General features: G+C 43.2%; 1 protein-coding gene across 1 annotated transcript in view; it reads right to left on the bottom strand.

Annotated features, from left to right (window-relative positions):
* Positions 1-23154, bottom strand: part of CNTNAP2 (contactin associated protein 2) — a 1320279-nt gene that overhangs the window by 177239 nt on the left and 1119886 nt on the right. The window contains exon 15 of the mRNA XM_066629190.1: positions 16569-16696. Coding sequence (XP_066485287.1) covers positions 16569-16696 — 128 coding nt within the window. The remainder of the gene's footprint in view (positions 1-16568; positions 16697-23154) is intronic.

Genomic DNA, 23154 nt, shown 5'->3' with positions numbered 1-23154 from the left:
CATAGCTGTGCCAATGGGATGTGTTCTGCATTCTGCAACTGGGTAGCAGTCATGGACGCCTCCTCAAAGTAAGGGAATGTTCGTTCCCTTACCTCGGAGCTGCATTGTCCTTATTTCAGTGCTGAAAAGTGGGTTAAGATTGCGCCCTAAGAGGCTTTTTATGGGGTTTGGGAAGTTTTTTACCCTATAGCGAAAGAGTTGGGCAATGAACTCTCCCTAACTTCTTCAACAGAACAAAAAATACTGTCTAGATAGGAAATTCATCATTTGTTTGATTATATGCTGTTAATCCAGTGGGGGGAAACGTATGTTATGACCTTCTAATTTCTACCCCTGATTCAGGAGGTGTTATATATTTAAGAAATAATATGTTAGCAGGTGAATTCAAGAGTACACTTTTGGGAAGTACACTGTATTTTATGATCTCTATGAATTTGGCAGTAAAAGAAATGTCCATGGGGTGCACTAGAAGGAATTTAGTACCCTGCACAGGGGGAGGGGGCAAAAAGGAACTTTATGAAGGAGGCATCAACTGCAGAGTTAAAAACTGCTTTTCTTTTGTCATGTGCTATCTTATACTGTAGATCTTCCTAGCATATAGTGACAAGCAAGGCTCACTTTAGGTACTGCAGGGTACTAAGAGGCCCCTTCCTCTTTCTTATACTCAGTATTTCATGCCCACCTCCAATAATCATCTTCCTACTGCTTCCATGCTGCTCTCAACCAGCATCCATTGGCTCAGAATAACTTAGAACATTGGTTTAATTTCCACAAGAGTTAGAATGGCTACTACCACTCTGAACAATTAAGGAAGAAAAAGTGTGTGTGGTGGGGAAACTAAAGTACTGTGCGGATGGCCAACCATATATACAGCAAATGTGTGAGGGTCCAGGATCACAGAGGTAAGTCCTGGCCTGCCATACATATGTTTGTTTGTACATGTGCAATGCACCTAAGTACATGCAAACAGTATATATGTAAGCTCATAGTAAGCATGATCATGGAAGCTGCATAATGCACCATATGGGTTTGTCACTGCTATCCCAGCTCATCCCCATCACACATGTGTTACTGTACACTTGGATGGTCATCTGAACAGGCTTGAGCCATGAATGATGAACAAATTGCAAGGCACTATTCAAATACAGGGTGTGAGGTGGGTTCATTGCTTATTTCCCACTGAGGGTCAAAACACGTCATCAGCATCCCATCTCTGATTTTTTAAGAATAAATTAGCAGCCATGGGGGAGAGGGGATGGCAACACATGAGAGGGGGGAATTTAATCCCCTCTGTCATAAAAATCAACTGTCCCTGGTGCTACAAGCATTTTAAGATGCCAGGGGGGGGGGGGAGGGCTTTCATTGAAAAGGTTCAGTGCAACCTTTCAAAAGGCCAGTTTCTTTCCAGATGAAAGGGTACTGGAGTTTTGTTTTTTTGCAATATGTGTTCATTTCCAAACACATAGATGTAGTAGTAGGAAACACGTTGGCATGTGGGCAAGCTGTGCTAGTGCTGGAATTTAGTGTGTTGCTTAACGCTACACTGAACATGTAGACACGGTATACCTATCCTGTAAAGAAAGGAGTTATTATGTTGTGCAGTGCCTTGTGCAGCATCCCCCTTTGTGCACTGTACCAACTGCATTGGTCCTGATTGTCTTCCCTTCCCTTCCCTCCCCATCTGATTGGCCAAGAGGGGTAGCATGAAGCAGAGTAACTGTCACAAGGCTTTAGGACACATGAGATGCTCACTTGATGTGCTTGAAGCCCCACAAATACCCTGTGCAGACTAATGCTCTATGGGTAACAAGGGGAGCCACTGTAGTGGACAGACTGTTGGAATGGACTATAGGAGTAATGACTTGCTCAAAGACATTCAGTGAGTTTTATTGCTAAGCATGTATCAAACTCTAGTCCAGTCTGTCTGTACTGGACAGACTGTTGGACTGGACTAGAGTTTGATCTATGCTTAGAGATAAAACTCACTGCATATCTTTGGGTAAGTCATTACTTCTTAGCCTAAGCTACTTAGAAAGATAAAATGAGATAATAGTATGTATGCTAACCTGAGAACTCTAAAGGAAGGGAAGAATACTCATGTTATCAATAGGTAATAATTCTTTAGGTTATTGTGGGTTTGTTTTTTTTAAGTTGCCCTACTTTAACATTTATTAGACCTGTTTTGGGTCATTAACAGTCTAATCTGATTATTTGCTCATACAAAGATTAGATGAATAACACACAAAATGTTCAGATTTGTTTTTAGGTCTTTGGCTATATAATCTAGCTGTGCTTCAGCTAGTCCTTTTCTAATGGTAACAAAACCTTTCCTTTCATAGCAATTCATGGAGACATTACTGAACAACAAAAAAGCACAGATTTTAGGAATGCTAGCAAAAGGAACCTGAAAGCATTATTCAGTGATGATTCACACTTTAAAAAAAACAACTCTTAAAATCCCCTTAAAAGGGAAATATATAATTTGTTCCTCCTTGAATCAGATATGAAACCATAACAAAGGCCAAATCTAATATAAATAGAACTTTTTGAAATGTTCAAGCTGAAAGGTAAATGTAGCAGAAAAAGTTAGACTTTATAATTTAATGAGAACTCCATGCTTCTGGAACAGTGTTTCTCAAACTTTTAGCACTAGAACGCGCTTTTTAGAATGAGAATCTGTCAGGACCCACCAGATGAGATATCATGAGCAGAAGTGACATCATCAAGCAGGAACATTTTTTAACAATTCTAGGCTGCTATTCTACCCACACTTACTCAGGAGTAAGTCCCATTTACTATCATTGTTAAAAGCATATACATAGCAGCCTGCTAAAAGTACAGATCTGTAACATTTCCCCAAATGCAGTCACATACTATGGTAGCATCAAGTCCACTATATTAAAAATAAAACACATAGAAACAAATGAGGACCCACCTGAAATTGTCTTGCGACCCACCTAGTGGGTCCCGACCCACAGTTTTAGAAGCAATGTTCTAGAGGTTTAGTTTAGCCAAGTTTTTATTTGTACAGATTACTACAAACTCTAAAAGTAAGATGAGACAAAACTGCTTTAACTTCTTGTGGAATAATATCATAATAATGCCTAGCACTACTAAGTGTACAAAGCTCTTCACATGTATTATCATGATGTTGTCGTTTCAACAACCCTGTGAAAGGAGTCAGTATTCTTATCCCCCATTGCCGCTGAAGTTGAGAGGGAGCAGCCTACCTAAGGCCACCTAGTGAATTCATGGCAGAGATGAGATCTGAACTTGGAAAGTACATAATGGTAATGCAAGTTTTTCTTGAATGACAGTGATGTACACATTGTGTTTGAAAGAGCCATGCCAGGTCATTTTTGGTTACCTGGTCAGCATTGCGGCTGTCCCAAGCTTTCTCAAAGGGAGAGGAGGAATGTTGCAGCAGACACAGAAATGGTGGAGACAACCCAAGAAAGAGCCAATGGAATGTGAAGCAAGAAGCAACCCCGTTGAACTCAGTGAGTATTACTTCTAAGGAAATGTGCACAGGATTGAGCTACAAATGAAAATCAAAAAGATAGTTAAAGATGTGTTATCTTAACATAACCACTGAATTCAGTGAGGTATGAAAAACAGAGGGCTGGTTCATGTCTCCTCTTTCCCCACAATTTAGGAAGGCATATGCATATTTAGAAAGGCATACTTAACACAGCTACAACGCTGACATTTTTAAAAGATTCCCAATCTAGACATACTAAATTGTGCAATCCAATCCCTGGGCAGACAGACTAACAGTTCCAGGAAAACAGGTGTAGATAATAGAGCATCGTTGTTTAGCAGTTCGTCTGGATCTGCACAAAATGGAGAGAGGGGAGATACGGTCCATTATACCATATGGACCACAATATGGTCTTTGGGCAGTGGTTCTCAAACTCTCAGGGAGAGTCTGAGAGCCTGTAAGTTCTTGTGGGAGTGGGGGGCAGCGAAGCGATCCCCAGGATCGCGTTGCTAAGGGGGCTGCAGGGACTGGGATGTACTCACGAGTCCCTGCAGCAGCATCCTGGGGGTGGGGGAGCCCTGCGCGACCATCTGCAGGGCTCCCCAGTCTACTAAAAGTGAAAGCACAGCAATTGTGCTCTGCCTCCACAAAACCGGAAGTGGAGCGCAATTGCTGTGCTTTCACTTCTAGAAGGCTGGGGAGCCCTGCGGAGGGTCGCGCAGGGCTCTCCGCACCCCCGGGAGGCTGCTGCAGGGACTGGAAAGTACATCCCAGTCTCTGCAGCCCCCTTAACGATGCGATCCTGGGGATCACATTGCTGCCTCCCCCCTGCCCCACCTCTTAAGGGGACAGAGCCCTCAGGCTGGGGCATCGTGACGCCCCAGTTTGAAAAGCCCTGGTCTTGGGGATTGCATTTAGCTGGATGAGTAACAAGTTGTGCAGGTCAGATCCAAGAACCTGAACAGATGTATACTTGAAACCATAATGAAGAACTCTCTCTAACAAGGCCTGGATTGAATAGAATGTGCTATTATACAGTCTTCGCTAGGTAACTAGTGAGAATATTTTTAACACCAGCTAAAAGCAATTTATATAAATTCCCTAGAAATTCAGAAATAGAATTTTCACAAGCAATCCTTAGATGTGCATTTTCTGTTTTTGAAAAATGGTGAAATATGTTTGATAATTTTAATGTTGAAATCTCCCTGCAATTAAATTTTAAATTGCTTCTTTTAATGACGTTTATTTCAGATGCAAATAAATAACATAATCTGAAATTAAAAATACATGTATTCACAAATAATAATGTGTAAAATTCCTTTAAAGCTTATGTCCAATCCCTCAATATTGAAGATTTCCTGTGAAACAATACAGATAACAATACCAACTTAGATGTATTTGCATTGTGAGAGAATAACAGCAGATTTGGGTTCCTGTTTTAAGAGTTGGCTGTAGATGCATTATACAGAGTAAAGTCAATCTGCATTTAAGGCTCAATTATACCGGCAAAAGTCAGGTTTTATAGCTCTTGTGCAGGCAAAAATTTCCCAGGCAAAGACTTCCCAAGCACCAAAACCATCAGAATGACAATTAAAAGGAAAACAGAAGGACAAAGCATTTCACTACTTCCATTTTAATCTCACGAATATTACTTCTTACCTCACAAGTTCAAAATAGCATGTACGAGTCGCAAATAATGTTTATCTCAAGTTGGGCACAGCTGAATCACGTCAAACAGACATTGATTGTTGGACCTTGCTGCACACCCCTGTAATAATTCTGCATACTGCAGTGGTGTTCTTTCAGAAAATATAAGGGCATTGGGGGCTCTTTGTTCTGTTTATGGTGGCACCTATGTAATATATTATCAAAATAAGATGGAACTTGAGATCTTTTATTAATTGCAGTTCCACTTTGAACCCTAATTCTACAACATTTACAATATACGAGATCTCCTTTTGATGAAACTGCAGTTTGAAAATACTCTGCAGCAATTCCCTCTTCTTTTCCTATTATTTACTTCCTATGGCAAACTTGAATGGAAGCCCCCAGAAGGATAGAAAAAGCAAAGGAAAAACATAAACCTTTTCAGCACCGATCACCAAAAGTGCAACTGATGTTAGGTGGCTCAATTGCTTCTTAATGTAGCTTACAAAGATATACTGTTGACAGCAATTAAAAGTCACACTCTTAATTTTCCTTTGCAGGACTACAAGTATGTTATAAGCACAAAACAGTAATTATTAATGAAATCACCACATTGTGTTGGTGACTTTGGTTTCATATCACTCATATTCTTTTTGAATTCAATGAAAACAGTTACTGGTGGACTGAAGAAATTAGATACTGTTTGGGGCAACATATCTTGGAAACACCTTGGACTGGTTGCACTCACAGAGTACTCTAGACTACTAAAGGTAGCATGTAATAAAGGGAGAAAAACCATGCTTGTAACTGAGTTGATAAGCAGAAATTATAGTTGGGTTGGGTCATCGCTTAGGAGCATTTTCATTTTTTTAATAAGATATGCACTTCCTGTTTGGGGAAGATATGAAATAAACAGGGGTTTAAGAGCCTGTTTTAAGTTTTAAGAGCCCAATTCTATCCTCCCCCTCCCCACTGGTGCAGCCACACCAAAAAGGCACAAGTCCGAGGAAGGAAAGGGGGAGGGAAGGCTGCAAAAAGATAGGAATCAGTGCACACCATTGCTGAGTCGCTGAGTCACTGCCACCCATCACTTGACTCGAAAACGAGTCATAATGGGGGCACTTTCCAAGTCTCTAAGTCACCCTTTAGTGACCGTGATGGACTCGAGTCAAGCCATCCCCCCCCCTTTAAAAAGTCCCCCTTTAAAAAGTGGAAAAACAGAGCTGCTGCAGGGAAGTGTGTGTATGTGTGTTGGAGTTCTCTTTACTCACTCCTCTGCTGTCCCTGCCCATCTGTAAAGAGGGAGGAGGTTGCGGAAGGGATATGAGAAAGCCAGGGCAGAAGCAGCAAGAGGGAGGAGGGTCACGCACAGCAGCTGGGAGGCTTACCAGGACAACCCGATCCTTGCTCTACTCAGAAGTAGACCCTCTGTAGTTGGTCATTCATTGAGGGTCCCCCCTCCCAAGTAACAACAGAGCCATGCTGTGCCATGATTGCTCCCCTGCTTCCTCTCTCTCTTCCTGGGCTGAGTCGCCCCCTTTAAAAAGCAGGAAAAATGGGGCTGCTGTCGGTGTGCGTGTCAGAGTTTTCTTTACTCAATCCCCTGCTGCCCCCTTCCATCTGTAAACAGGGTGGGAGGGGGTGGGAGGGACTGAGTGAGAGCTGTGACAGAAGCGGCAAGAGGGAGGAGAGTCACAAGCAGCGGCTGGGAGGCTTACCAGGACGACCTGATCCTTGGCAGTCCTACTCAGAAGTAGTTCCACTACAGCCAGTCATTCAATGAAGGTTGCCCCTCCTCTGCTTGTCCTCCTGCCCTCCCTCAGCCAATGGAAATATGAGAAAGCTGATCCTTAGTCCAATGATCATCCCTTCCTTCATTCCTATCAGAGAGAGGAAAAGAGTACCAGTTCCACCTCCCACTCTTGCTCACATTAACCTTTCCTGCTTCCCGGCTGGAGCTGTCTGCTGCTTGCCGTCGAAATGCTGGCCCCACAAGGTTTTCCACATTATGAAAATAGTAATCAAGCACCCCCAGGCACAGGCAGACTCAAGTCAGCACATGTGGGGACAAGTGCCAAGTCAGGGGGGCCTGACTCAAGTCTTTTTCAAAATCTTTCACTTGTGTGACTCATGAGTCGCTGAGTCAACCCAAATCATGCATTTTCGTGACTTGAGTCTGAGTCACCTGACTCGAGTTCCCAACACTGATGACTGCCCTACTGACCGCCTCTGCTGGTTGCCAATAATAGCTCCTCTCTGTCCTACAATCACTTCTCTAATGAATGGAACACATTGAAGAGTTAGCAATCACTCTTAACTGAGAAAGAATCAGTCAACTTGAGAAGGTTAATTATTCCACTAGAGAACAATGGATGAATAAATTAATAAAAACCCTCACACTAATTTTTTTTAATTGAAACTAAAACTAAGCTGAAGAAGAAGTGTTTGTTTCTGGTGAGTAAGATAGGTTTACAGCCTAAGAGCCCAATCCTGAGCTCTTATCGCTGTTCCTCTGCAGGGGCTGAATGTTGCAAATGAGCCGTAAGGCATATCTGCAAACCTCAGCGCAGGATCAGTGCCAGAGCTAGCTAGTGCTGGTGAACTACTGCTGCTCTGTCATTCTGTGGCCACCCAAACCACCGGGCAGCAGAGAGGGAGGTAGGGGCAGGGGGGAGGCAGGGGCGTGCTGGGAGGAGGGAGCAGGGCAGGAGGTGGCAGCTCCGCTCCTCCGCATCTAGAGCCTCTGTGTCGGGCCAGAGGCCCGACACAAAGTCTCTTGATTCTACAACAGTTTCTCTTTATTCTACAAGTCTCTTCATTCTACAACAGTTCAAGGGTTTCCGCAGAATCGAGTAGCCCCATTGCAGGGCTACTTGCCTTACCCGGGGAAGGGGATGAAAGTTCCCTTCTCCCGAGGAGCCACCGGCAGCTGCCCTGTTGCATGCAGGATGCTGCGGCAGCCATTTTGGTACTGCAATAATCCCAGTGCAATGGGCAGTTTAGGATTGGGCTGCCCATCTTACTGAATACAATAGGCTTACTTCTGATAAGGTAAATAACACCATTTTCAAATACCTCTAGAAATAAGTATTGTGTAACAAATTTGGCTAACAATAGCACTGAAAAGATTGAGGAGACTGACTTTAACAAAAGCATTTATAGTCCATGCTCATTAGTGCCATATGAGGCAAGAACGTTGTGCTTCAAATCTCTGTCCTGTAGTTTGTAGACTGATTTACAATACTTATACCTTACTTTTCCACTTACACATTTGAAAATGGTAACATGCTATTTTAAGTGACAAGAAAGTCTGTTTTACTGACAGCCACATGATCAAAGGGAATTCTGAAATTTTCTAGCTTTCTATTAGTATTTTAAAAAAATGGCTGCCAGATCTCATTTATACATGTATCAAGGACCCAATTGTTAGATCTTACTGTAGGAATGACATGAATTGGCTCTAATGTTGCAATAACGATGAGAAAATTTAACTTGGTCACTGGGGATCAAGCTACACATTCATGGGAATGTCTTGTCAAAAAGTATGCTTTTAACGAGAGGCACCTCTTTCTCTTAAAGCACAGTCACGGGGTGAGCTGAGCATTTATTCTGGTTTGGACCACAGTCCACAGGGAGGTTCTCCTTGCACCATTTTCCTTTCCTGATTAAAACAGCTCTACTCTCTAAAGTGGTGATCTGTCCCAGAAATAGCTATCCATCATAGAGTCACTACATTACACCAGCCCTCATGTGGCTTCTGTTGGTGGTCATAGCTCTTTCCCACTAACATCAACAGGACCATAAAGTGATTGGCTGCATGTACATGGATTCCATGACATATAAAACGTGTACAGCGGATTAAAAAAAAACAACAACACCAAGATGAAAAAGCTGTAAAACCAAATCACTTAAGAAGAGTTCAAACTAACAGCCTGCACAATCACTGGGATGGTAAAGTGAAATTCCATAAGCACACTGTAGGTAACCCAAATCAGCCCCCTACTGAAGTCTGATTGACTGCAATCCAGCATGCTTTTGAAACCTTTCCATGAATTTCTAGTCATCAGAATGCCTGATTATGCCACTTATTATAAGGGTTTGTCTTGTAGGTTAATAATTAGTTATGGCTCAATGTATCATTTTGGTCATCAATGCATTGTCTCTTAAAATGCACATTAAAAACCTGGACATTCACTGTACCTTGTCCTCTTGTGCAAAATGATACCTATGTGATGGAAAATTCTTTTGAACAAAACTCTCACAGATGATAAGTTAATATTAAATTTGCAAGGCAATATAGAATCACATCAATCAAAGCTTCAATTACTATTTTTTGTCTGCTACAGAGTTGTTAAAAGTATAGCAGCCATACTATAGAATATCCAGAGAAAGTGAGTCATTTTACAGAATCATAGAGCATGCTTACAACAGTATGAAACATGATAGGTTTTTTTATTTTATGAGAATTATGAGGATAAATGCTGGGATGCATCAACCAAAAAGCATCTCAAGACCACACATATAACTGGTAAAGGAAGTTATCTTGCTAGCAGTACCATTTTTCAAAAGTAATCTGTCAAATGAAGAATTCCTGTTTGCTTTTGACACTGGATGCAAGAAATTTCAGCTGTCCACCAAACCCAAGAACTAGTTCATAGCCCCATACTGGCTTATCATTCCTGTAAAACCTTATAATATTTTTCAAAAAGTAAAGAGAAAAATATAACTAGAGGAAAATTCAGTATGACAAGGAATAAAATCTACAACATAAAAGGCAATGAAAACAGTGAGGACAGAGTTTTGATTAGTTCCTGAATTCTCAACATCACAAGACTATTTTTCCCTCTCTGTCACTGATGGTTCTACATTAAACCTAAGATGTTTATTTATTTTATTTTTATTTTAAGAAATTTATACCCTGCCTTTTCCATGCCAAAGCAAATGCCTAAGGCAGCTTACAAGCATTATAGTCAAGTACAGAGTATCACAACATCAAACAAGGTAGTAAAACATGAGTTTTAACATTACATGGTGAAAAAATGAATATCAAAATACAGCAAAGTTTAGGGGAAAAAGAAAAAAAGATGAGGTTGGACTTCACACAACCCTAAGTAGTAGTTGCACTATAACAAAAAGTGTAGCAGCTCTTTCCTTCCCAACTCAAAACTGAAAGATAATGGACCAAAAAAAAAAAATCAATCTACTAGAGCTGGGACTGAGAGATGAAAGAGATTCACTGGGTGAATAAAACCCACAGAACTGGCTGAAATGAAAAACATAAATTTAGAATGTAAAAAAAAAATCACCCACCCTTTCAATTTTTCTCCTTTCTTCTAGCAGAACCAGTACTCAGAAAGGACAAATCAAATCTTAGAATAGCACCCTCCTTCTATGCTCAAACATTTGGAAGGCTCCTCACCCCCTGCGCCACCATCAAAACCTTTCCCATCTGTCTTACTTAGGTGAACACAGAAAAAAAGATCTACAAGCCTTTATACATCAAAAGGATTTCAATGGTAGCTGACAGGGATGCTGAACTGTCTGACATGAAATTTGTAATGGTTATATTCAGGGTTTCCAACATCTCTGCAGATGATCCTTCTGACAGAACTGTTTTCATGGTTTTGTTAACTTGCATTCTGCATGCACAAAGAAGCCATACAATTCCTCAGACTGCAAACTGTTTTCCAACATGGATAAGCCCCTGTGTCTTCTCTCTATGTTAACCCTGCAAACCTCCACAAAGTGAATAGCCTACAAACTTTTTTCTAGGCTAGTTCACCTACTCACACATACCTACAGTTAATGATCTTCCAGTTTGGGGAAAAAACTTTCCTATCTGTTCACTTGCAGGCAGTTCTGACTTGCCACACACAAACAGGCAAGCAGGAATTTACAAGCCTGACCTAGGTTAACTTTAACAATTCAAGTCAAATCAAAATTTCTCCTCTGCAAGGAAAGATGGATACTTCACAATTGAAAATAGGTATCCTAGTATATGTCAAAATGGATTATGGACCAGTACAACTTATATCAGGCCTGCATAACATATGTATAGTTTGATGGTTCACATCTACAAGACTTGAATTGTGGCCTCCAGGTGCTTGAATAAGAACCTACTGTATTTGGTTTTGTAGATGCAAGCAAATACTGAAGATTGCTTCAGTAGGACAAAGTAGTTAGGAACAAAGTAATCACACTGAGCGTGCAATTAAAAAAATGTAAACATACATTGTAGAGAACCTAATCTGGAACAGGACTATGGTATGGAGGGAAGGGAGTTTAATCTTCTGTGACCCTAATCCAGACTGAAGATCCTTAGTTTGCCTGGGGATGGAATGGGATCTAACTGGCTCCCATTGTTCCTTCTAGATGGGTGCTTAAACATGCAAAGTCTCAAAGGGAGGAGGCATGTCTATAAACACTTGGAGTCATGATTAGTTTTCGCAAAAATCAGAAAAAGCAAGAACTCGAAAAGACATTAAAATTATATTAAAGGATATTCCAATGTGCCATATCTGTAGAATGGGTAATCGTCCATTGGGTAGCCCAATCCTGCCTGGTGTGTGAGGCTGCCACTGCACCAAAATGGTTACCGTGGCATCCAACGCACACTGGGCAGCCCACGGTGGCTCCTTGGGGAAAGGGAACTTTCATCCCCCTTCCCCCCATTGTGGGGCTACTTGATTCTGCAATGTCGCGGATTCTGCAGATTCTCTTGAGCTGCTGTAGAATCAAGGAATTCCATGTCGGGCAGCAAGGCCCAACATGGGGCTCAGGATCTGGTCTGCCAGTCCTACCGCCCTCCAACCCTGCTCCCTCCAACCCTGCTCCCTCCCCTGACACACCTCATAAGAAGCCTCATCCAGCCCCACTGGATCAGGCCATAGGCCCATCTAGTCCAGCTTCCTGTATCTCACAGTGGCCCACCAAATGCCCCAGGGAGCACACAAGACAGCAAGAGACCTGCATCCTGGTGCCCTCCCTTGCATCTGGCATTCTGATATAACCCATTTCTAAAATCAGGGGGTTGCACATACGCATCATGGCTTGTAACCCGTGATGGATTTTTCCTCCATAAATTTGTCCAATCCCCTTTTAAAGGCGTCTAGGCCTCCTCCCTGCCCTCCGCCTATCCTCCCCCCACATCCCCTGCAGAAGGGTATACTTCCCTTACCCGGGGAAGGGGACAAATGTCCCCTTCCCTAAAGGAGCTGCCGCGGGCTGCCCGGTGTGCGTTGGATGCCGCGGTAGCATTTTTGACACTGCAGCAGCCTCACACATAGGGTAGCACAGGCTGCTAATGAACTCATACCTCAAAAGATCCCATAGGATACTATGGGTGTAAAACATATAAAAACCCGGGTCACTAGACCCTGGCATTGTTGCTTCTTACGTCATTCTGCCTTGCTGTTGGACTGTAATGCATTGAGCCAATGGGGTGGCATGAGGCCCCTCCATTCTAGACACAATGCAAGGATCACCATGCCAAGCTGGCATCCAGGATCAGTAATCCCCCATGTCTCTCCCCCCCATGCCTGCACCAATGCATTTTTTCGCTCTCTTTTAAGGACTTCCTTTCTCCTCCTTTCTGCTTTATATCAACAACTTACATTTTGGACCTAGTTGTGAGTGAATTGCTAGAAATATTGCACTGTTTTGATTCCCCTTCCCTATTATTGTTAATTTACTCCCACAACAAAGTATGTTCTGTTGCACCTTTCACCCTTGCCTCTGTCCTCTTTCCCTGCCAAACCACGGAGCAGAGCCATTGACCACTATACAGTATCCCTACGTGTGAAGTAGTTTTCCCTCAAGTGGGAATGTTACACATGTTTAAATGCACACCTGGTAACAGGGCAGATTTCATTACCACTGTCCCCACAGCAAAGGAAATGCTTCTCTAATGGCAGCTGTCTCCTGATCAATCCTGCACACTGCTCTGTTTTTTTCTCTAACCTGTACCTCTTTTGAAGGGCCAGGCTCCCACACAGCCACATCTTTTCACCAATGTCCCAGCTATCTCCACTTCTGGTGGGGTCAGGGTAAGCAGAGCCATGCTATAGAGCAGGGGTCTTCAAACTTTTTGGCCAGAGGGCTGCATCAAATATCTGGCGTGGTGTGGAGGGCTGGAAAAAAATTTAAATAAATAAGAGATGGAACTTAGATGAGTGAATAAATGAATGAATGGGCTCATTCATTCAACCTCTCTGCTCCTCCGAACACCCTCCAGACACAATCAGAGCACAGTTCTGGTCATGTTCAGTTGAGTGGGCCAGAGGCTTTCAGGGGACAAGAGGTTGGCCGCGGGCCAGAAAGAGGCTTGCTGTGGGTCGCATCTGGTCCCCGGGTCGGGGTTTGGAGACCTCTGCTATAGAGTCTCCATGGCAGCAGGGTTAAGTACTACTAGCCATAAGTTAACTTGTAGTGGTAGTACTCATACCACTGGTTGACGAGCACTATGCTAGAAGAATTGGACAGTGTAACACAGTGTAACACATGTGATACTGTTGTAAAATTGACAGAAGATGCCCTAAGAAAGACCAGGCACCTTGTGTTGCCTGCTGAGATACTACATTATGAATCAGAAATATACGAAGACCAGATAATTAAAACTTGGCTGAAGGTGCACCAATGAATGGTCAACAATTGGAAGACCCAGTGCAATATGTGAAAAAAAATTTCTCAAAGCCAGCTGGGAAATTGGAATTGTTAATATCTTTTCCAAGGTACAAGATAAACCCCAGGCAAAATGCAGGGAAGGTTTGCCATGTAAAACAGATGGATGCACAAAGATCCAAAGTATTAACCAACTGAATGATGCCCAGGTTTAAGATACTAAGCAAATCCTCAGGGAAGCAAAAGGGTTTATGTTAATTGAAAGCATATTGCTGATTTATTTTAAAGTCATCAGAGAAGAAGATACTCATTCGCACCTCAAAGTTCAAGAACCAAATTACTTGATATTGATATAAAATGCTGTTAGTATTTGATATTCGTGATCACCGATATTGACCTAAATCATCTGCATTTTTTTTCTTAAAAAGCATGTTTCATAAGTAATATTTGGATACAAAACACACTTTGTAGACAAGAATGACAAAGCAAGGTGATTGCTTTTTCCAGCAAAGACCAGATGGATGAGGTGAAACAGTAATTTTCTAAGGCGCACATTTCAGGTTTGGCTCTGGACAGTAAAGGCCTGAGGCAAACATATACAGTACAGAATAGTCACACTCAATTGCAGCTTGCAGCAGTGCCTAATGAAGGTTATGTCAACAATTGTAAGCAATATTCCCAATCAAAGCTTCATTAGAGTAGTTTTAGCAGAGCCATCCATCAGCAGAACTGCAACTTAACTACTTATCAGTACCGTTGCAACTACTATGGTAGTAAACACAAGCTGTTATGGACTCATTACACTAGAGGTTTCAACATATATCCACAGTAAGGACCGAGCTGTGTACCATTAGAGCTTTGTACAAAGAACTTATGTACAGATAGGTGGGAGCCTTAGCTCAGTAGGAGAGTACCTGCTTTGTGTTCAGAAGGCCCCAAGCTCAAACTCTGGCATATCCAGGTAGGGCTAGGAAAGACCCCTGTCTGAATTCCTGGAAATCTGCTGCCAGTCACTGGACAATGCTGAGCTACATGAACCACTGGTCTCATTCCATATAAGACAGCTTCACATGTTCAGAGCCAACATCAAGTTGCTGGCTATCCTGGAGCAAAACCCCACACCGGATTCCCCACAGTGCCCCCTGCCTGTCCCTCACCCCTCTTTAAAAAAAACCTAAACTCACACAAAAAGGGAGTAATAATGCAGGTACCAGCTGTACCTAATAGTGTACCAAATATCTACCTCAGCACAGGAGCAGATAAAACATAGTCTCCACCAAAAGCCTGTCTGAAAAGTCAGGTCTTGTAATGGTAGAATGAAAATAAAGAATGAAACAGATGGGTTTCCCAGGGAAAGACATTCTAGAATACCAGTATCACAAGTGAAAAAAACTGCCCATCATACTCAAAGGAACCTATCGAAGGATCTCTGACGCTGATCAGAGGGCACAGCGCATAGGAGTAGATGGTTAAGTTTCCCAGATCTCAAATAGTGTAAGACTTTAGAAGTAAGAATCACCAACCTGAATTGAGTTTAGAATTAAACAGGCAACCAATAAAAATCTTAAAGCAAGAGAGTAATATGATCCTTCTGACTAGCCCCCAAAAGCGATCTGGTTGTCATTTGGATTCAGTGGTTCTCAAACTGTTGGTCTGAGACACACCATTGGGACATGATGTAATATTTTCCACCGTTTTCCCCAGCGTGCGAGGAGGTTGCGTGAGGCTCTGTCAGCCTCTGGTGAGTTGGGGGGGGGCAGATTTCTGTGCGGGGGCAGCGGTGATAGCCCGCAGGAGGGGGCGCCATCACAAGGCTTTGCTCCGGGCACGGGGCTGCAGAGGTCTGTGGCTGCCATCACTGGTGCATATCAGGATCTAGAGCAATCATACTGCAGATAGGGCTTTACCCATCACCTTGCTCAATTTGTGCTACCTACTAACCAGAGCATGGGCAGATGGATGTGTAGATGTGTCTCAATTCATAGCAACAAAAGCCACAACAAGAATGAAACCCTTGTAGCTACTGCAGCACATGTGTATTGAATTAAAAAACACAGGCAAAAATGAGGGCTTTATTATCATTAAATAAGGGTCTGAAGTTTGGTTTGAAATGAATTCCTGGGCAGTGAATTACCCAAATCTGAACTGAAAAATCTCAGGCTGGAACTTGTTTAGCCCTCAAGCTCTAACATATACCAGGAAAGATAGTTTAGGTTTGCAAATCAGGGTCTACCTTTGTGAACATGGATGATCCTCAGTGGCAATAATGTCAAACTTTATACAGCCATTAGCTGAGTTTCCAATGATGCATTTAGTCATAATGCCGCTATTTATATCTCTATAAAGTTCACTTATTGCAATATAAATAGTAATGCTAATGGCATTAACAGCAGCGTTCAGCAGCATCACAGATGCCATGTGCTGCTCTGCTGCTGCTTGCATTGCTATTTATATCATCATAACCTTAGTGGGATAGTCAAAGTTGCCTCATTTACCCTGCAAGAAAGACGAATGCTTGCATGTAAACAAAATAAATATAAGCATATAAGCATATATAACAGGTTTAAAACCAAGCCCTTCTATTGGGTATATATGGTAATTTCTCCAAACACATTTCTGAAATATTCCAAGGGTGGCTTTGGATGCACATTTGCATGTTCAAGGCACCTATTTCTGGCAACAAACTGATGGCTGATTTTCCAAGCGGCGGCTGTAACTGGAAGGAAGCTTTCCAAAACCAACCGGAGAAGGCAACTCACCTTAGTGCAACTGGGATAAAACAAAATGACCTGTAATATAAAGCACGTAACAGCCAACTTACGGTCTCCATGGCATCTCAGAGGGCCCACTGTTAACTTGGCTTCTGAGCCAGGGCGATCAATGTCTCCGATCATGACTTGACTGACAGGTAGATGGTCTTTGTAAGATAGGAAGCCAGCATCTTTTTTCCTGAATTCCCACATAAAGGACAAGACATAAACAATTCAACGCGTGATTATCCTGGTACAAAGATCACTGACCACTTAAAAATAACATTGTAAGAAATTCTTAGTAATTTCTAAAAACTTATTTCTTAGTTTTTCCCCATCAATTCTATCAAGGAACCATCAATCCACTAAAGTGAGTACTAATATGAGTTGCTAACTAACAATCTTGTTTAATCTGAATAAATTTAATCTGAATCAGTTCCAACCTACAGAAAAGAATGGTGGTTATGTGGGAGGTGGGCATGAGAGGGCTGAAGAAAGTGAACACCAGAAGTTAATGGGTTTCCACACCCCTGCTGAATTTGTCAAAGTGTGCCTGTCCCTTTTCAGTAGCTCTGTGTATGCATGAACACACACATTTCTCAAAGGGATCTATAATGTGGGCATATCCACATTCAGTCTCCTCAGCTGTTTCTTCTATTGAACAGTCACATTCTCACAGTCAGATTTCCTCAGTCTGGATCTCTTCTGGTTTTCTTCAGGAAGGTGTGCTTTGGTGCACATAAGGTCCTTGCAATAAACTGAAGACAAAACATTGGTAGCCCTGATCTCCAGGCTTCTGTGTCTTATGGGTAACAATTCATTTATGTATGTCAGGTTTTGTCCTTTAAATGAGTTGCCATGTCTTCATTAGTAAAACAGCAACCCTATTTTCCCCCCAGCAATTCTAGTGTCCCTACAAGGAGAAAGGCACAGGATAATTATTCATATATATAAGACTGAATGGACTTTTGACAATTGCAGTAGCAAAACTGAAATGAAACTTTTCCGCGTATTTCAAACTAAATTACCAATTAGTAATTCCTCAAGAGAGACTGCTCATTTTCGTCTTGACCTTTCCTCGTACTAAGACTGTCAAGACATTGCCCGATGCCTCCCCCAACTTCTGCCTTTATTTCATAACTATTATGAGCCAATTGCTGCAAGAAGGGAGGTAGCCTGAACTTCAGCGGCCACCAATTTAGCCAGACATAGCCTGACTGAGAATGTATGACAGGGTGAAGTGCGTGTGAATGAGAGAGGGAGAGAGTGGGACACATGTGGAATTAGTAAATATTTTCTCAATGTATAATTCTTTGATCCTATCAAGCATTGTGACTTAATTATGGTGTGGGTCCAAGTTGGCTCACTTCTTTGAGTGATCTGCTTTACTTTCTGAAATTTTTGCTGGGGATACACTGATTGCCTTTGAGGCTATACTTTCAGCCTCAGTGTTTCCACCTGAACAACAGGTAAGTTGTGGGGCTAGTACCATGTATGGATGGTACCAGGAGACTTGTAAGCACATGAAGTACACCTTAGATCAGTGGTTCTGAAACTGGTGGGTTGCTTCATGTAACCACTTCATGTAACACTTCCCCCGTCCCTTTAAGTACTTTGCGCCTGCTTCTATTGCAGGTTCCAAGCCTCAGGGAGTGCTGTGGAGAACTGCGGAGGGCAGCAGCCCTACACCATGCCAAGTAAGTCACAAGCACCCCCCTCGGCCCCCCTTAGCGACGTGATCCTGGGGATCGCGTGACTGCCCTAGCCCCTCCCCCGCAAGAATTTACTGAGGAAGTAAAACTCCCTCAAAGTTTGAGAAACCCTGCCTTAGATGAACCAGCATTTTCTGGGGGCAGCATTCTCTCACCCGGGTTGCCACCTACGCCTGCCCTTTTCCTGCTAGGTGCAAACACGCCTTTACCCTGTTGGGCTTTGCTTCTTGACTCCACTGAGTCCCACTCCTTTGGTCTCACACAAATACCAGCATATATTTTTTCAGGAACTGGCAAATCTACCCTCAGATGTTCTTAGAGAGAATTGAAAACCAGGCAATTGGTCCAACCAGTAAAACTGTTGAAAACAGTTTTCAGCTGAACTACAAACAGAGTTGAAAAGCTAGTGAAATCCAGACTCTGCCCCTAGTTTGTCAGGTTCTGCTTTGGCTTCACCCTTAACCTGTCAGATTGTATCCTGACTCTGCCTCTAATTCACCTCTAAAAAGTCTATCCTAATATATATCAACTTTTGCCCTAATATAGCCTCAAGGCAGTTTACAATAACAACACGCAGATGAATTCTAAATGGTGAAATAAAGGGTACAGTCTGACATCCCAACCCAGTATGTTTACTCAGAAGCAGTCCTATTGAATTCAATGTGATATACTCCCAGTGAAACGTTTATAGGACTACAGCCTAACAGCACAATCCTAGGCATGTTCACTCAGAACCATGCTCCATTGGGTTCAATGGGAAGGAAGGTTTGTGCAAGACTGTCTGTGCACTGCCAGGAAGGTTTGTGCATGACTGCAGGGTTATTGCCCAGTCCTATCCCCACCACTGGTTCCAATGCAGCCACACTGGCGCATCATGCACAGCATCCAATTTTGTGAGGGATCATGATCAGACAGCCAGCAGGAGGTAAGTAAAAATATATACTAAGTAAAATATTTGGAAAGATCTGATGATGCTGAGGAGCCTGGGTGGACATCCAATCTTGGGGAGAATCTTGAAGAGGCCGTCTCTGCTGACCAGGTCGAAAGCCTTTGTGAGATCTATGAAGGCTATAAAGAGTGGCTGTCGTTGTTCCCTGCATTTCTCCTGCAGTTGTCTAAGGGAGAATACCATATCAGTGGTGGACCTGTTGGCTCGGAATCCACACTGCGATTCTGGATAGACGCTCTCTGCAAGTACCTGGAGCCTCTTTAGTACAACTCGGGCAAACAGCTTTCCTACAACGCTAAGGAGAGAGATGCCGCGGTAGTTGTTGCAGTCACCCCTGTCACCTTTGTTCTTGTACAGCGTGATGATGTTTGCATCCCTCATGTCTTGAGGTACTCCACCTTCTCTCCAGCAGAGACAGAGGATTTCATGCAGCTCAGTGACGATGATCTCTTTGCAGCATTTTAGGACTTCAGCAGGGATGCTGTCTTTTCCAGGTGCCTTGCCAAAGGCAAGGGAGTCCAGGGCCACGTGAAGTTCTTCTAGGGTTGGTTCACTGCCAAGCTCTTCCAGCACAGGAAGGCACTCAATGTTGTTCAGCGCTTCTTCGGTGACTACATTTTCTCTGGAATATAGCTCAGAGTAGTGCTGCACCCAGCGTTCCATCTGCTGCGCCCGATCCTGGATGACCTCGCCTGTGGCAGACTTCAGAGGGGCAATTTTCTTCTGTGTTGGACCTAGGGCCTGCTTGATACCATCATACATCCCCTTGATGTTGCCCGTGTCAGCTGCTATCTGTATCTCGGAACAGAGCTGGAGCCAGTAGTCGTTAGCACATCTCCTGGCAGTCTGCTGGACTTTGCTGCGAGCAGTTCGGAGGACCTGCAGGTTGCGCTCACTGGGACAGGCCTTGTATGCTGCTTGAGCTCTCCTCTTTTCCTTAATGACTGGTGTCAACTCCTCAGAGTGGGCTTCAAACCAGTCTGCCGCCTTGTTGGTCTTCTTGCCGAATATGGACAAGGCGGTGTTGTAAACGGTATTCTTGAAATGTTCCCATCTGTTGGATGCGTTTGCATCGACCGGACCTGGAAGAGATTCCTCAAGTGCTTGTGCAAATTCCTCCACTTTCCTTTGGATTGGCCTTTTCAGCCACACTAGACGCTGTGCCAGAACCACCTTTCAGAGCGCGATACCATAGTCTTTCGAGACTGAAGGTTGCCAATACAAGTAAAATATTTTTTACTTACATCATGGTAGGCTGCTCGATCACTGGTGAGTCTCCTTGGACCTACGCCAGCCATTTTGCTGGCAAAAATCTGAGGGACTGAGGGACTGAGGAGGGGCAAGTGGGAAAGAGGGGGTTGAATCTGGCACATGCTGCTACTGCAATTCACCCTCTCCCTCCCAGCCCCCTTCCCTCCCCCTGATCCCCTCATGTTTTAGCATATGTGTGAACAGGCAGAAGCTTCTCTCCTCCTGCCCCCAGTAGCAGCAAAAACAGGAGCTCATGCTCTTTCCAGTTCAGGTCTTATTGATATTAAAATATAATTTCATGAAATATAAAATTTCATATTTTATTTTTTTAAACAATTTAAAATTGCCAATACAGTCCATTTTACCCATATTTCAGGAACTGATGGATAGAGGGGTTTGAAAATGGTGTTATTGTTTAGAAAAATTTGTTGAATTAAAATGCCAATTTTGAAAATTGCTTTATTTCATGATTTAAATTCACATCCAAAGGGTTCTAATGACCTGAGCATGCAAATACAGTATATTACAAAAAAAAGTATGAAATGCAACCCTTGTTTTTATCACTTATCAACAAAAACAAAAAAACTCTGATGAGTGTTTCATAGACCATTTGCTTGGTCACCACCGATCACTGAGTCCTTTTGAAGGGACACAAGATAAAAGACTCTCTCTTTTTAAAAAGGAAGTGCAATTAACACATTTAAGAAAATAGCAATCACGTTTTAGGATGGTATCTCATTGGAATGGCTGCTTCACATCTGTGATTAAGAGGGTATTTAGAAGCTTAATTACTATGCTTTTAAAAGATAGTTAAAGTGTTGTCTGAAAACAGTGGATATCAATACTGAGCGGTTTCATTTTCAGTTGCCACAAAATTTGTTTCTCACATACAAATATGCACAAATGAGATCATGAGGTCTGTAAACCTAACTGAAAGCACAGAAATTAATACTTTCAGTTTATCATATAGTCTGCATTCATTTAGAAGGGACATTGCACAAGAAAGGTCTCTTTTCCTGTGAATGCTGCACACATTCACAAGCAAATCAGCTAATTCCTCATTTATTTTTAAATTTTGGTCTCTGAGCTTTAAGTGGAATCCTTTCATTTCCTCAATTTTTTAATCATTTATTTTATCATGTAACCTTCCCATCTATGGGTCGTATCTTAACAAAGACAGGATTCCTAAGGCCCGTTGAGATGAGAATCACAAGAAACTCACCCCACTGAATTAACTGATGTGCAGGACCAAAGCACTGGCTAGGTTAAATACCTTTTTCATTTTATGAAATAAGTCATGTGTGTGTGGAGGGTGGCACCTGAAATGGGCAAAAAAGTGATGGTAGGGTGTTAACAGTTCTCAGTGGTGACCCCCACACATGCTATTTTACAAATGTGCCAGCAAATGCATCCAGTATAATGAGTGCTTTGATCCTTAGTCATGACTTACTTTCTTTGGATATAACCCTCTGTAAAGAGCAGACACCTTTCATTTTTAAGCAACAGGAGTGGTGACTTTAGCATGCATACCTAGCACCTAGGCCTATTATTTATAACAGGGCTGCCCAAACCTCAGCCCACGGGCCACTTGCAGCCTCCTGTGGGTCCCCATCCGGCCCCCAGGGGGTCCCCCCATCTCCAATGGGCATTCTGCCCTCACCCCAGCCTGCGCTGGCCCACCGCTTTCCCTTGCTGCCACTGAGCCAAGCTCTGCCCCTTGCTTTCCCTCGCTGCCGCTGAGCTCAGTGGCAGCGAAGGAAAGACAAGCCCAGTGGGTGCACAGGGCCTTTTATAGTGGGAAGGTAACGTGAGATTTGCAGGTCTCGCGTCACTTCCCACTATAAAAGACCCTGCACGTGTGCTGGGCCCGTCTCTCCCTGCCTTGCCCATGGGCAGGATGTTCCTGGAGCCGAGAGAGAGAGAGAGAGAGAGAGAGAGAGAGAGATCCTACGCACTAGAGGGGAGGTGGTGGGCGGGCAGCCAGCCAGCCAGCCAGCCAACCAGCAGACATGCCATCTTGAGATTGCAAGGGAAGGAGGGAGGGCCGGCTGGCTGGCCAACCAGACAGGCAGCAGTAGCAGCACATGCCACCCTAGTGAGCAAGGGAGGGTGGTTAGGTGGGTAGGCAGGCATGCAGCTGGGCGAGCAGGCAGGCAGCCAAGTGGGCGGGTGGGCGGCCAGGCAGGAGCACATACCGCCTAAGCGAACAAGGGAGGGCAAGGGGGCAGGCGAATGAGGGAGAGAGGGAAGGAAGGCGAGGGGACAGGCGAGCAGGCGGGTGTATGTGTGTGAAAGTCTGGAAGATCCCCCCCCCCATTTGTGTGTATGAATGAGATCATAAACTGGCTGGAATATCTCTCTCCCCCCTTATGAGTGTGAATGGAATCATAAACTGGCTTGAAGATCACTTATGAACTGGCTGGAATATTTCCCCCCCCTTATGAGTGTGACTGGAATCATTAACTGGCTGGAAGATCTCCCCCCCCACCCCTTTTGCGTGTGAATGGGATCATAAACTGGTTTGAATTCATTCATTCATTTTCTGTCTCTAAAATATTCATTTATGTAAAGTTATTCAAATTTGAAATGTAAATTAATTTTTTTTCCAGCCCCCGACACAGTGTCAGAGAGATGATATGGCCCTCCTGCCAAAAACTTTGAGCACCCCTGATTTATAACAATAACTACTCCATGTGGAGTAGAAATATTGATTCAGAGGAATAATGTCATGAAACCTGAAACACA

The sequence above is a fragment of the Tiliqua scincoides genome, chromosome 5, assembly GCF_035046505.1.
Source record: "Tiliqua scincoides isolate rTilSci1 chromosome 5, rTilSci1.hap2, whole genome shotgun sequence".
NCBI lineage: Eukaryota > Metazoa > Chordata > Lepidosauria > Squamata > Scincidae > Tiliqua > Tiliqua scincoides.
This window is presented reverse-complemented; position numbering and strand designations above follow the sequence as displayed.